The sequence below is a fragment of the Lissotriton helveticus genome, chromosome 1_2, assembly GCF_964261635.1.
Source record: "Lissotriton helveticus chromosome 1_2, aLisHel1.1, whole genome shotgun sequence".
In the NCBI taxonomy this organism is placed as follows: domain Eukaryota; kingdom Metazoa; phylum Chordata; class Amphibia; order Caudata; family Salamandridae; genus Lissotriton; species Lissotriton helveticus.
Window position 1 is genome coordinate 6,095,322 of NC_136058.1, and position 15,932 is coordinate 6,111,253.

At 44.5% G+C, this 15,932-nt stretch overlaps 1 protein-coding gene across 4 annotated transcripts in view; it reads left to right on the forward strand.

The window, feature by feature from the left end:
• The window catches only part of HENMT1 (HEN methyltransferase 1), a 588,326-nt gene that overhangs the window by 181,031 nt on the left and 391,363 nt on the right, over positions 1-15,932 (forward strand). For all 4 annotated transcript variants that reach the window (XM_078668393.1, XM_078668408.1, XM_078668402.1 and 1 more), the window contains one exon: positions 2,712-2,824. In XM_078668393.1, the coding sequence (XP_078524519.1) occupies positions 2,712-2,824 (113 nt within the window). The remainder of the gene's footprint in view (positions 1-2,711; positions 2,825-15,932) is intronic.

Genomic DNA, 15,932 nt, shown 5'->3' on the forward strand with positions numbered 1-15,932 from the left:
GTTGATAGTTGCTTTTCTTTAAAGGCTATGCTTTTGCTTTATTGGAATTCTGTTTATTCAACAGATATGATATGCGTACAATTTTAAAGACTATTCTACAATTCTATAAATTCATATAAAATTAAAAAAAAGGAGGAGCAGAGACCACAGCCTGTGAGGTTCTATCCTGAGCAATGCATCTTCTATAACTACTGCTAGCTAGTCTGATACAAGCATGTGAATCTATGAGAGATTCAATACTGGAGAAAAAACTAGTTACTTACCTGTACACTATGGTTCTCCAGTATTATCTTTCATAGATTCACATGCGACCCTCCCACCTCCCCGTTACTCAGGTAGATCTCTTATCTCTGGATATATCCTTGGCTCTCACTCGGGGTTGGAAATCTGAGGTATGATGGTTCTACTGGGGGGTGTGATGTCAGGGCTGGCAGCTGATTGGCTGAGTTTTGGTCCAAATAATGAGGAGGTTTGGCAACCAAATATAATGGTCCCCTATGGGATTTTCTATGCAGTGTTTTACTCTATGGTACTTTCTATAGTCATTCTGTTACCATGATACTCCCACCATAATGACTGGGAAGATACAAGCATGTGAATCTTTGAACGATAATACTGGAGAACCATAGTGTACAGGTAAGTAACTAGTTTTTTACCTTCCCTGAGGCTAGAGAAATGTTAGGGCTGGGGGTGGGGCAATTTCTTCAATACACTAAGATGGCCAGCATGGCTAGGGAAATATGGACGTGCTTCGCGGATGCCCCAGCACGTTCCATGGTGATGGGTAGCATATTGCAGTTGGACTGGAGTAGACACATGATCACTTGGATGTACATGGCCCTTCGTTGTGACGAAAAGCAGGCTCCAATGAAGGCACCAGTAGCTTGGGAGATGGAGTTGGAGGATCAAATCTCTGACCGAGATTGGATGATGGCCTGTGCTTTGGTAAAAGGGTTGTCTTTCAATTCACGCTTCAAACTGATTTACTTCCTCTTTCTCCTCCGCACCTACCTCACGCTGATTGCTCTAAGCAAAATATACCGAGCCATATCGGCAGAATGGCCCAGATGCTGCGCCTCCCTGGCCACGTTCTTACATTTGCCTGGTCGTGGCCAGGCGTAGCATGTTTCGGGGTGCTATTAGTAGACAGAATAGGTGAACGGTTTGGGGTTCAGCTGGTGCCCTTGCCACAACTGTGCCTGCTGGGCATCGTGCAGGGACCCAATACAATTAATATGGTATATACCTTCTTACAGCTGGCCCTTGTGTTGGCAAAATGATGAGTGACCATTGGCTGGTTGGGGACTAGGGAACCTAGCTGTGTGTTATGGCGAGGGGAGGACAAGATAGATTCGACTTTAGGGGAATAAATCCATCTCCAGAGAGTTAGACGTGATGACAAATTCCTATGAGACCTAGAGGTCTGGGCGGGATTTATCTGTGATTTCTCAGCTTCGGGGAGGTTGGACCAGAGTGTAAAGCCTGCATCTCTCTGAGTCAGGGCCATAATTGCGTGGAAACTGCAGAGTATGTACCTGGATACTTGGGGTGGGGAGCCCAACAGGATGGGTTCCATGTATTTTAGCTTCCTGGGAGGCCCACCTGATGGAACTCTGCCACTAATTGGTGTGGTATATCCTGCGCTGCCAGCAGGGCCGTGGGTGCTGGAGAAAGGCTCTAAGGGCTTTTCCAGCTGATTTAACCCAGGTCGGCAATGGTAGTCTGCCCCATGATGACTTATTTTACGTTTTTCTATGCCAGAGAAGGGTGTGTGAAAGCAATGATTGTTATGTTTCCAAGTTCTTGGTATACAAATGTCAACATGGAAAATCAATAAATACAGTTATTACAAAAAATAAGATGTTACTTTTGAATCCCAAGAGGCACAGTAGTAGTTCTTCTAGGTCTTCCAATTAATGAATCTGATCATACAGATCCCAAATTTGAAACCAGCTAGCCACAATATTAGTAGCCGTTATCTCACCCCCTTCTCCTCCTTTGGGGGGAATACAACTCCCCTGACTGAAAGAGATTAGTTTGGCCAAATCTGGGAATTTTTGTCAACATAGAAAACCTCATTGTCACTTGAACACAAAACCAAACCCTATCCCACAGATGTATCTCCCTTCCTGGAACACCTGTCAATTGAATACAGTGAGCTAACTTGTGCACACTTCTTAAAAGTGCTACTAGTGTTTCCATTGTACATTACACATCTCTTCGCTGTCGAAGGAACAGCAGTAGTCTCATTAGAGTCCCCCACTCTAGCTGGTACTTGAGACTAGCTTTAGAACAAAGATCCAGGAATTGCTACTGTAAGACGCGGTTGTGAATTGTGGACGGGGGTAGGCGTGGGGGTGAGTAGAGGAGAATGCTTTTATGTTGCTTTGTTGAATGGATCCTGGTTTCCTGTCCTGCCTGAAGTTATAAACGATGGAACGACTTTGTTAAAATATGACTAAAAACGGTTTATTCTAAAGTGTTCATGAAGTACCTTGATATGCATTTAGTTATCACTTTATCTTTTACAATCGAGCACAAATAATGTATTAGTAAGTATATTCAATCTCATTGGATCTAAAAGCCACCTGAGTATAATAACTGCCTGAATCACCTTACACGTGTGATCGCCATTTATGTACATTTAAGTTGGAACGTAAACTGCCTTGAAAGGTATTGCCTAATTTGTTTTTATTTAAATTAATTCACAGGTGGCGGACTTGGGATGTGCTGACTGCTCAATGTTGTGGATGCTGAAATTTTGCAAATGCATTGAGGAACTTGTTGGTCTAGACATCTGTGAAGATGAAATGAAAGAAAAAATGTAATGCATTTTAAAATGTTTCCATTATATTTAAAGTATTACATTATAGATTGAGCAGCAGGGGCCAAGTATTCATACAGCTAAGTTGCAAAAATAGAAATACTTTTTTTAAATCACATTAACGCCTTTACTTTATGGCACCATCAATGTTGTGGCCTTCTTCAAGGTTTACTGTTGAGAATATAGTTCTCGGAATTTTCTTGCATAATTGAGATTTGAGATTTACAATCCTACATTAATACCCTTTGTTTCGGGCACACCCATCTCTGATGCGGGCTCGGAAATCGCGTTACTTCTCGTTCGCACTGGGTCTTGTGATAACTTTAAGCTTATGCATTTCTTTTTTATGCATGGGACATATGTTACTCCATATCACCTTAATAAAATAAAACCAGCGAGGGGCGCGGTCTGTGCACGTTGTGGGGTAGTTGTGGGCTTTTTCTTACACTTAGCCTGAAAGTGTGCCTAAGTTCAAACCTTTTGGGCACATTTGGTGCCATGCATAGGAATGGCCACAGGAATCAACGTTCCACTGCCGCTGGCCTGCCTCTTGGGTGTGGGAAGCAGCCTAGAGGACGCAAGGTCCCCTGTCGTCTAGCCCAGCTGGCCTAGTTGCTGGCATAGAGACGGGTAGCCATTGGCTGGATGAGGGTAAAGGCCTCAAAGCTGATTCATTGGATGAGGAACCTGCTAGAATGGTGGGTAGTAGAGGAACAGCACATGCAGCTTTCACGCAGTGATGAGGGGGCATCTGAGTCTAATTTGGAATGGGCCCAACTGCAGTGTATGTTTCACAATTCATAAAGATAATTTTATTGAGGATGGGTCTGAGATAGAGGATTGAACAGAGAGATTGGTAACTGTGTATCTTTGTTGTTTTTTTCAACAAGCAAGTGGCCACATTTGTTTTTTGTCTTATTCGATCATATATGCTCTTAGTGTATATCAAACGATGAATCCTGCCTAATACTGTCATGACGGATTGTATGTTTTTTTTCTCATCAATAAAATACAGTAAAAAAAAATAACCTTTGTTTCAAACAATAGTTCTAATATTTGTATCTGTGTAGTAAAAAGTGAATTCCCCTTCCTTGTCACTGCTTGCCTATAGATTTTTCATATCTTAAAATGTTTGGATATATTTGCAAATTTAGGTTCTTATCATTTTAAAGTCAGGGGTCTTAAAGTGAAATTTCATGGGAAGACCGGGCACTGGTATCATATACCACTTTTAGGTTTGGAGCGATGGATACATTTGGTTTGGACTCTCATAAGCCTTTATTTGACTTAAACGGTCTAGTTTTCTAAATTAACTACTTTTCTGTGTAGTCTCACCTATATTTTCAGCATTTGGGAACTCTTCTCACTAGTGGGTAGGATGGATGCTGATGTTTTTCTTGTGCACATATTTACCTTTTTATTTATTAATCTTGTTTTTTGATGCCGCCTCATCTAATTAGCAGCATCTTGTTTCTAGCATTTAACCAGTAGTATCCACCATTACTATATGGGTAAGAGGCAACCAAGATCAATAGTTAAAGATGTATCTGCTTTCATATCTGGGTCATTCAAATTTGTAATCTCATCTATTCCTGTCCCAGTAATGTAGGGAGTTCATTATTTAAACCAACTTAATGAAATTTGCCCGTTTAGTAGTAATATTGTCCAGAAATCATAATATGCACAAGTTCTTAAGAAATTACCTCATAATTTACTTCTTTCACTATTGATACTGGTCCTTTTGTGGGAGTGTCAATCTTCAGAGATCCGCCCCTTCTTCTCTCAAGAAAAAATCGAATAACAATTGATGCGCAGGCCCATCATGGAACCTAGGCTCTCAAGCTAGGCATTGGAAGAGGGGCTATGGGTTAGTAGTAGTGATTCACCAGTGTGAGAACTGTGGATTATTATATGGTGTGGTTGTGAGACCTCACCGTGTGAAAACACAAATCCATATCCGGTCCAGTTAGGTCTGTTTGTAAAACCTTAGCTCAGTCAAGTGTAGCAGTGGCTCAGAGTAGTCCGGTTTCATCAAATGAACAAATGTAAAGCATTATGTAAATAAACAGTAAAAGAAGGAGCAAACTCGACACAAGGAAAATCCAACGCCTACTTATAAAAATAAGATGTCTTTTTATTTTTAAATAGAAAATACTGGGCATGGCTGAGATGGCTGAGTCGCTCGGCTCCGTGATCTGTGCTGTTAACTACTTCCGTGACCGGGGCCAGTGGCGGCTGGTGACATTTGAAAGTGGTGAGGTGTAAAAAGTTGATAATAAGTGTTACGTCGCAAGCGTAACCATGACACACTATTAAACTATTCCCTGTGACACTATTAACTAATTGCACGATATTCTAATAACCAGTTCTGTCGGACTTTGCATATTCTGTGAGACACTATTAGCATGATTTCTCAGACACGGTCACCCATTTTCTTGAGACACTTAGTTGTAAACAGTTCAATTAGAATCTATTAACCAGTTAATTGAGTCACCATTAATCAATTTCTTGAGGCACTACTAACCAGTTTCTTGAGAATCACTATTAAGCAGTAGTTTCTATTAACCAGTTCCCTGAGACACTATTAACCAGATTCACGAGTTACAATTAACCAGCAGAATGAGACATTAACCAGTTCAGTGAGACACTTTCAACTGGTTCCATGAGAATGTATTAAACATCACCATGACAATTAAACGGAAGTTCATCTCCTCCATAGTTCTTTCCATAGGTCTTGCAGTCACACATATTTTGCCAGCTGAGCAGTACGACCAGCCTGGGCAGGGATGTCATTTTTAAAACTTGCATACCCATAGTGCACCTACCATGCAATTGATGTAAAGCCGTTTTTTTCCTACGTCCATATTTTCTTTTTCTTTAAAGAATCTTAGTTTATTTTAATTAGGAAAGTACCACACGCATAATACCCACACTTTTTACTTTGATGCAGACACTCTTAGTAAGGAATTGTTTGAAAATTAGACTTTATTGGAACCATACAGAAATTAGCATGGCACCTGCGCAAGGATGAATGTTTTTCGATATTTTATCATCAATTAATTATCACTGTATGACTGAGCTGCATAACGCCCGTCCAATATAATTACGTCCTGCTTTTGACATGAAAAGATGAGCTATAACTTTCCTTTTAAAATAGTTGTTTATGGTATTGTGACACTTGCACAAACGAGATATATCATAGGAATATAAATAGAGTAATTATTTCATGACTGATACTGTATGCTTTTTTTAATTGAACAAATAGTTTTGGTTGACAGTGTTGCCAAGGTGAAATGTATTTTCATATTCCCATCTGTATGTTTTTAGGTGCTATTATTAACTGGCGCAGGATGTTTTCAAAGGCGGGAGGTTGGAGATGATCTGCTGATTGTGCTGCCCTGGGGTGAATGTTTGCCAGGTTCAGTGTTTGTGTGCGCCTGGTGTCCACAGAGGCCCACGTGTGATTCCTCCTCTCGGTTTTAAATCGTCACTTTGCAGCCTGGGATTTTTAAGCCCCTTCTCATAATGCAAGTAACAGAGAGAGGGCTCAGGCACAGCTTCCGCTTCATGAGTAACGTTTCCAAAAGTGAAAGCACATGAAGGCACACGAGGAATCGGGACAGAATCTGGCAGCACCCCTCCTAGAGCCCGTCCCCTCTCGTGATAAGTTTAAAATGTTCCCACCCATTACCTCGTTCTCCTTCTGAGCCTGCCCCGCCCCCTGCCGTTGAAATGAATGGAGTTCTGTGAACTCCTCCCAGGGCCATTGTGTAAACGCCCGAAATCCAATCTTATTCCTGACATTGAAAACCGGCACGCCCTCTGCCTGATGTCACAGCTGTAGCTTGTGCCTGCAGGTCGAAGAATACCTCGCCCAGCAGGCACAAGCACAGCAGGAGCAGGACATCTGCAAAGTTCATCACAGCTGCCCATCAAAACAAGAGTGCAGCAAGTAGTAGTTTATTTTCAGCTGCATGACGATTTTCTAAACTCTTTTTTTCCTCTCCTCTGAGTGGTAGGGGCAGGGCAACGCCCATTTTGCCCATTAACACCAGCCGCCCCTGCCGTCCGCATCGCCTGCCAAAGGTCCTGAGAGATGGGGAAAAAACAGACTCCGCAAGGTCACGCCGAGCTCCTGAACTCGTTGGTCTGCCTGATTGCGCCAGAGTGCGTGCTGATTTTTTCACCTGTGCCCACCCACAACCACCACCACCCTCCCCATCTCATAATCATGGGGGAGGAACAACATTGTACTCTGTGACAACCCACCTGGCCAGCCCTGGGGAGAACTGAGGGACATTGGAGAGCAGCGTCGGCACTGGGCTCTGATTTCATGGGTCTGCGGAGGTCCGCCTCCAAAATAACAGCAATCTGCAGGCAGTGTGGGATTGGGTGTGTGGTGGCTGACTCACCCGTGAGGGAGCAAAACCATCTACTTTCCTCCATCACAGGTACTCTGGGGACCCCAATAGCACCTTAAAGGAAAGTCCTAGGGACCCCATTGGAGAGCGGGGCTTCAATACAGGATCCCCTGTAACTTTGAGGACGGCATACCCTCCGCTGGTGAAATGTGCATAGCTTGGCAACAAGGGGCAACCCTGTGTTGAAATCTCCACCTAGCTCAAAAGTGACTAGTGGTGAAGGGGACTTGTATCAACGCTAGTTCCATGTCCGAGAGACCTTTGTAATGATCTGACGTGGCACACTTACGTTCCATCCCCCACTCTGTGCTTGTCTCCCCTGCACCATGGTGAAACCAAACTGCACGAAAACCGAGAGACAAGGTAGCCTCCCTGACAACGCAATAGCGCTTTAGTAACCTACACCAGGAATATCAACCAACCCTGATGCTAGAATGCATGAATGCACCCCCAAATAAGAAGATATATTGAAGGCTATGCAGCTTGTGAAATCCACTTTGGAGCCAAAATTAGATACAGTGTCAAATGAGATAGGACTGATGAAGGCGAATCATAGAAAACTCGCGGAACGGGTGGAGGCTTGGCGCCTCCGTCCGTGACATGGAATCACACATCAAGGCTTCCCAGGAGAAAGTTTGGTTCTGGAAACTAAAAGCGGATGATGCCGAAGGTTGGTCTCGCCGAAATAACGTCATCAGATTGATTTGGCATCCCTAAAACACCGGCAATTGTCAGGGGTGTTGCACACGGAATATAATACCTCATTCACAAAGCCAATCAGCCCGGTACTTGAGATCTACAACACGAAAGTTATTAGTTCAGCCCTTTACGGATCAGAGCTCTGGGGGTGTGAGAACCTATCTATGATCACATTATCAGAAAATAGGTTTTCAGGAAAATTACCAGACTACTACAGAGAACGCCAACAATTCAGTTATTGTATGACCTTGGGAGGAAAACAATCACAGATCTAGCTAAATTGCATCCCCTTTTGTATTGGCGAAGTCTCTGGACTACTCCAGAACTCGCAGTATATGCGGGTGGTTTTCAAGACATAATAAGGGCAGACATTTCTCACCAAATAAAATGGCTATGGGCGTTTAGAGATACTCTATCAGATATTGGCATGATCCCACTGTGGGAGGTCCCAATAAATTCCAGTATTCCCACAAAAATATTTTTGAAAGATAAATATTGGGAAATGGTACAGTATAATACTCTTAGAACTAGTGCGTCGTCATGTCTAACTGGATTTTCCTGGAATGCAAATTAATCCCCAGAATGGAATTATATTGTGATCTAATACCAAAACAACATGACTGGAAATTATAATTCCAGTTCAGGGTGGGCACACTGCAATTAAGATCATTTACCACTAGATGGGCTAAATCCAAAGATGAATCGTGCCCGGTATGTCAGTCTAGTAAAGAATCACTGGCCCACCTATTGTTCGCCTGTGTTGGATACAATGTCCCTCACCGTGTTTGGTTGACACCAAACTGCAAGCTTTTAGGATCAAGAGGGTCTAGTGAAGCAGAAAGAATTCTACGAACTGATACATCAACTACGATTGTCACAATAACTCAGCTGATTACAAGCAGGCTTGGACACAACAAGACTCTGCAGAAGACTCAGTAGTCAGCTGTCTCGAGAACAAGCAGTAAAAGAACGGGCCACACTTGTAGAGAAGATCGAACGGTACACCAGCCCCAGAACGCCAACATTAGGAGATGACCAAGAACACCATAATGATATGAACAATGCTGAACTGGAGTATGTTATGTTGACCCTAAGACGGGGCATCATGCTGAAGCCGATGACGGCGGACTTGATTGGTTAGCAGACGGACTCCTTTGTATTCCTTTCTGGGTCGCTGCTTTGTTCCTGGTCAGAGAGGAACAATGGACATAAAAACTGCTAGATGGAGGTGATGAATGAAACAGGAGAGAACACCTGCTTGGGGAGGGGCACAGAGAATAGAGTACATAACCGTATAGCGCCCCTGCTGACATCCGAATGGACATGGTGTGTGGGCACCAGTTCAGGTCCCAAATTATGGCGATGCGTGTTCCGGATCCTTGACCAGGCATGGGGAATTGGGGTTTTCACAGTTCATACTTCAAGTGCCGGAGCTAGTAACCAGGCTGGCATGACACTATGTGTAGTCCACGCAGGCCTAACACAGAGGGGATATGGTACATCCTTTTCAATACAAATTACACAATGCCTGACACATATACAGTATATTACTCTAGAATGTTAAGGAATGGGCACACCAAGAGTTACAGAATTTGCTCTTATCTAAACGCAGAGTTATACACTTTGCATGTTCACAAGAGATGCATATGATCGCCACCAAAATTTCCAAACTGGCAAGCTATGGCGCGGCACCTTGCTGGGCACCACATACTTTAACTGTGCCAGATGGGTACTAATGTGGGTTGCACCCAGGGTCCCATTCCAGATGACATACTCCAGGGCGTACTAGGAGGGCCAGTACGTAACTCTAGATGGGTCACTGGACAGAGAATGAATAGCACTGATAGCGGTCCATACCCCCAACACACATTCGGTGACTTACTTCACCACATTCACCCTCTTCTCTCAGACCCAATTTTACCGTGCATGTGGGGAGGGGACTTTAACAAGGTACCAGATACTGACAATAACAAATTGCCTTCCCCATCCAAAGGCCTTACTCACTAGCAGGTCGAAGTCACTGTCCCAAACGTTGCGGTCATAGATGTGTGGAGAGCCATGCATCCAACCGGTAAGGAGTACCTGTTTTACTCCTGGGTGCACACCTTACACACATGCATGGATCTGTTCTATTGTAGCAAGAAATGAGTGGATACATTGATAGACACAGAATACCTGGGACACACGCTCTCTGACCATAACTCCCTTCGAATAAACATCGCCTGGAGAGAGAAAAAAACCAGATGATGGACGGATTGCTGAACAAATCAAACACTCCCCCTAGTCACAGATCTCGGTTTAATCCATTGTTTTTTTGGTCACCACGCCACCTCAGTTTGGGCCCAGCCATATGCAAATCAGCCTTGGCCTTGCTCTGCATGGGAATATCCAGCCCGAACTGCCAGGCCAGGTCCTCCCTGGACTGTAAACAAGCATCCAGGATCCAGTTTTGGGGTATCACCCCCTATCAGCCAGGTTTGCTTGATTACTGTGGCACAGTGCACATGTGATCCATGTCTGCTCATATCCTTCCCACTTGGAAGGAGAAGAGCAAAAAGAACAGATGATGAATGAAATGATATCCATCATCTGTTCTTTTTGTATTTAAGGTGGTTTTAAGTGGATTGGTCATCAAGACATTACACAGGATAAAATGCACATTAAGGCGGGAACCTCAACTCCCTAGAGGACCACATACGCACACTAGAATACAAAGAAGTAGGCATAGAACAAGCCTGACATGATCTCTCCAGTCCATCACCCGAGCGGACTACAGTACAACACTTTACAGATTGGGACTCCTTGAACATAGGGAGGGTACAGCCCGGCAACATGGGGAAGGTGCCTAAGCGAGGCACACACTAGCCTGGATCCTTAGATCCAATTACCTTAGATCCCCAATTGTCCGTATCTGGAACTCAGCTGGAATGGTGGGTAATGCACAATCTGTGATCAAAGACTATTCAGTTACCCTTTACTCCTCCTGGTCCGAACTAAACAAACAGGCGGCAGATTATTACTTAAGTCCAATTACTCTTCCTCGCCACAGTGTGACTCAGAAAGCTGCACTGGAGGACCTCCTTCGACATAGGAAATGCATGTGACGATAACTCAAATGGCCAGGGGCAAAGCACCGGGCCCAGTTATGTTATGTTATGTTATGTTATTTATTCTTTTATATAGCGCACGGATACTCAAAAAGAGTGTCCCGGCGCTTTAATGGAAAAGGAAGGCTGCAACACAATAACATAACACCAATAAAAGAAAAAACTGAATGCCAGACAAAAACATGCAGGAAAATAGGCTACTGAGTAAACAGCCAGGTTTTAAGGCCTTTTCTGAAAGCTAGTAGGCTGGTAGCTCCCCGCAGAGTAAGCGGCAGAGAATTCCACAACTGTGGCGCCAGCAATCCAAAAGAGCGGCCTCCCAGGCGAGCTCTCTTCACACGCGGGACAACCGCCAAAGACAGGGATTCCGACCTCAAAGACCTGGTCGGTTGATAGAAGACCAGTCTCTTTTGAAGGTACTTTGCTCCCACCGCGTAGAGAGCTTTATATGCCAGAGCCTTAAAGGCAATCCGTTTCCGGATAGGAAGCCAATGCAAGGTTTTCAACAGGCCCGATGCATTGGCCCGTCTATTTAATCCAAAGATTGCTCTCGCGGCAGCGTTCTGCACCACTTGGAGCCGCTGCAGCAAGTACTCTGGTAGGCCCAGGTAAAGAATGTTGGAATAATCCAACCTGGACCCAATCAGAGCCTGCACTGTCAGTTTCCTATGCTCCTCAGACAACAGGGGAAGGAACCTCCGCAACATCCTAAGGATGCCGAAGCAGATGCCCGACACCCCAAGGATCTGGGATTTCAATGTTAGCCCCTTATCCATCTTGACCCCCAGATTCTTGGCGACTTGCGAAGAACAAGACGGAGGAAACATGTTAATCGGCCACCAGGCCTGCCAGTCTGGCTCTGTGTCACACCCAAAGAAGAGTACCTCGGACTTATCGGAATTTCACTTGAGGCTGTTCAGATGGAACCATTGGAAAACAGCCCCAAGGCAATCCCGGATACTCTCCTCATCAAAGTCTCCTCCTCTCTTACATGAGAAGAGGAGCTGGGTGTCGTCAGCGTAGGAAACGATCCGGGCGCCATACGACTCCGCCAACGGGGTCATGAAGATGTTAAATAGGGTCGGGCTCAAAATAGAGCCCTGTGGGACCCCGACTCCCAGAGGCGGCATCACGGCGGAATCTGGCGGCGCCCAGACCGTTTGCCGGCGGCCGGCTAGAAAGGAAGAAAACCAGTCGAGCACCGTCCCCCGCAGACCTATCTCAAAGAGTCTTACGAGAAGGCCATCATGGGGGACGGTGTCGAATGCCGCCGACAAGTCCAACATCACCAGCATTACTTTGCCCCCAGAGTCCAGAACCCCTTTAATGGTTTCTGAGACCTCCAGGAGCGCAGTCTCTGTGCTTAGATGGGGACGAAAACCCGACTGGGTGGCATGCAAGATCTCGTTGGCCTCAAGAAAATTGGAAAGCACAACCTGAACGTGCTTTTCCACAATCTTCGAGAGAGCCGGCAGCAGGGAGATGGGTCTATAATTGCCCAGTTGGCTTTCTTTTTGATTGAATTCTGCGTCACCTACAGAACAGGACTAGTGGTGGTGCATGTTAAAGATATGAGTTGACCAAGGCGGCTGGTCACCTACGCAAGTCTATAAGGGAGGCTTTAATTATCGTTTTGCTGAAACCCTAAAGGAATCCCCTAGAAGTAGGATCCTAGAAGCCTCTGTATTGAATGTACGTTACAAAATTCTGTAAAGTATTGCCCAACCACTTGTTACCTCTGGTCCAGACTCTGATGCATACTGGTCAAAATGGCTTTCTTCTGAGGCTTAATACTGTCTTAAGTCTTAGGTGCTTTTTTGGGTCTTTGGACTGGACTAGGTGACATCAAGAGAATCACTTGGCTGTCTCACTGGATATTGCTAAGCGCTCAGCTGGCCTTATCTGCTGGGAGTTCTAAGGAGCTTCAGCACAGTGGCTGAATTCCTTCAATAGGTAGGTTTTCTGTACAGGGATCAGGAGGTGATATTGCGTATGATGGGGGGTAGGGGGGGGACTAATATCATCCCCTGTCCAGATCACTAGAAGAACACGGCAGGGGTGCTCACTCTCCCCTTTCAGATTTACTCTGGGTGTAGACCCCCTGGCATGTGTCTTGAGAGTGTGAGCTCATGACTGGGGATCTAGATGAGCGGAGAATAGCACCATATGGCAATGATGCCCTGATATGCTTATGGGGCAGAATGGCTATTGAATGAAATCTTGGCCCAGTGATAGTTGAGGACTTCAGAAGGGCCTTGAGCCTCAAATATAATTGGGACACTTTTTGCATGTTCCTGTTGACCACCAGGGAAGCTGACAGACACTGGCCTCGACCGAATACAGTAATACATTTAGTGATGGACACATTTAAGTATTTGGAAGTGCACATCTAGCACACAGAAAAAGAACTGTTCAATGGCAACTTGGAACAAGCATTTGCAATGCAATAGGTCTCGCATTTACTAGAGTTTGAGTTATTGGCATTGTAATTGACAATAGCTTAAATTCTCACAAATGTGAGACATATAGCATTGCAAATATTTTTTGTTTCAAAGCTTCCCATGCCGCGCTTGCATGTCGTGCCCCTTTCTTTAGATGAGCTGCATTTAAAGAAAGGGGCTCAGCCACCATTAAAATGAAAGCACTGTTTAGGGCTCTTTTACAAAAGAAAGCATTTGTTTTTCAGCAAATAACCCATTTAAAGATGTATTACTTTAACCAAGTGATGGGTAGTACCTCCTCCCGGTCCCACCCACTCAGTCGGAGTGGGAAAATACGACAAGCGGTCAAGAGATGAGTATTCCTGAAGAGACTGGCATGATGCTCTAAGCATTGTCTTGTTTCTAAAGTGCACTCAAAACAGGAGGTCACTGGGGTACATATTCCACCAATCACAACATGAACATCCCAAGCTGGGACCGCTCATGGTTGGCAGATCTGGGTGCCAAGTTACCCAGGAAGCCACACCAGCCTCGGGCGTTGCTTTCTTCACTGGCAAAGCTCGAACCTGGTACAGTGCCAATGTGGGCATGGCCACTGCTTTCAGAATGGCCACTCAACCTTGCAATGAGAAGCTGAAAGGGCAACATGTAGGGGATCCTCCACCTTGTTCTTCATGTTCTTGTGTATAACACCATGCAAACAAATGGACCTCCAGGTACTAATGTACAAAGAGAAAATGCACCACACCGGTGCCACATGTCACTACCCATCAAATCCATTCAAGGTGACGAGAAAGAGCCCAGTTACCGCAGTGTGAATGTAGGCATCCAGGCAAAATGGACTGTCCCTTTACAGTTTATTGAGTCTACACCAACAAGCTGCCCCTCCACATCCTGGCGAGCGGCAGTAGCCATACGCCACAATATATATACATGCACGCACGCACACACACTCTCTCACTCTTTCTCGTTCCTCCTGCCACCACCCCAAATGAACTGTACATATGTTGACGAGTTGTGGTCACATTAATAACTTGTATTCTATAAAACCAGGACACCTGGGCTCTAAATCCACCATCTGTGCTCGACCAAAGAATCACGTTACCACCTAACCGCTCAATTTTCCTATTGGCCAAATTTTAGAGTGCCTAGAAACAGATTAGCCCAAGTAGTAGGCGCTACCAAACAATATACAACGTTCGATAACATTGCATTTCCACGTCTGATAGTTTGGTATTCTTTGTTTCACTGTTTGAACATTTTGATATATGATGATAAATCTACTTTCAGCATCCCGAGAACCGGTTCCCTTCCTCCCTCCCACCAGCCAAAGATAGATACGTCATGGTAGCCACATCCAACAGACCTAAGTTTTCACTTTGCAAAGTGACCTTTCGCAGTGCAGTCACTTTGATTAGCACGAGCCACAATTTAGCACAGCAATAATTCTAATACATAATATTCATATTTGGGTAGTTATGTATTGCAAGCTATCCTTAATAGGATGTCAGGGCGATTTACAAACAAGGATTGCACTTTATAATGACCCAATTACAACTGGTGTTCATTCAGGGAGTGTAACTCAAGAATTGCAGCAGCTACCTGATGTTTCCCTTACGCATATGTCCTGACCTAACATGTAACTATGTAGCTATGTTCTAATAACTGTGTTACCTTTGTAACGATGTAACCTGCAACTATGGTCTGATACTCATGTAAAGCGCTCTGATGCCTCCGGGTCTAGCCAGCACTATATAAAACCTTTCAAATAAATAAATAAATAATATTTCACAACCTCTGCATTCCCTGTGCTGCGTGGAGCAGTGACCTTGGAGACGCCTTTGGCTCTCCCTGGAGTTTGGGGGCTTTAGGTGGTAGGGATGAGGAGAAAGATTCACCTGCTGGCATGCATGGCTGGCCTTTAACTTACACTTCAACAGAGCCGTAGACTGGACCGTACCAATAGCGCACAACATTATCTGCATTGCTTCGAGGCGCTTTAATAAAACATTTTATTAAGGTTATAGGCATTAATCAAGAAAACTAAAGTATCTGCTTTATAGCTGTTGACGCCAAACATTTCAGGAACAATAGTTTCAATGTTCTCTTCATAGCGATTATATCATTATTTAATAATTATGAAGCTGTTTTACATCGCGCTTATGCACTGTGAGGTAGGTAAGTGGGCGCATTAAAGTGAACACAGGTGAGTATACAATGACGGCTACAAGACTTGAGACAGGTTTCGATCAATGCACAGGATAGGTAGTGGTACAATACGAGTGTGGATGGTTTAGCAAACGGGGGTAAATAATTTCATCCTCCAACGAACGTAGGGTCAGTTAAGGTCAGATGATTGAGCAGAAAATGAGAGAAAAGCTGTAACATTAAGGTAGTCGGAGTGTGGTAGCGGGGCGGTCATAGGTAAAGAACATTAAAC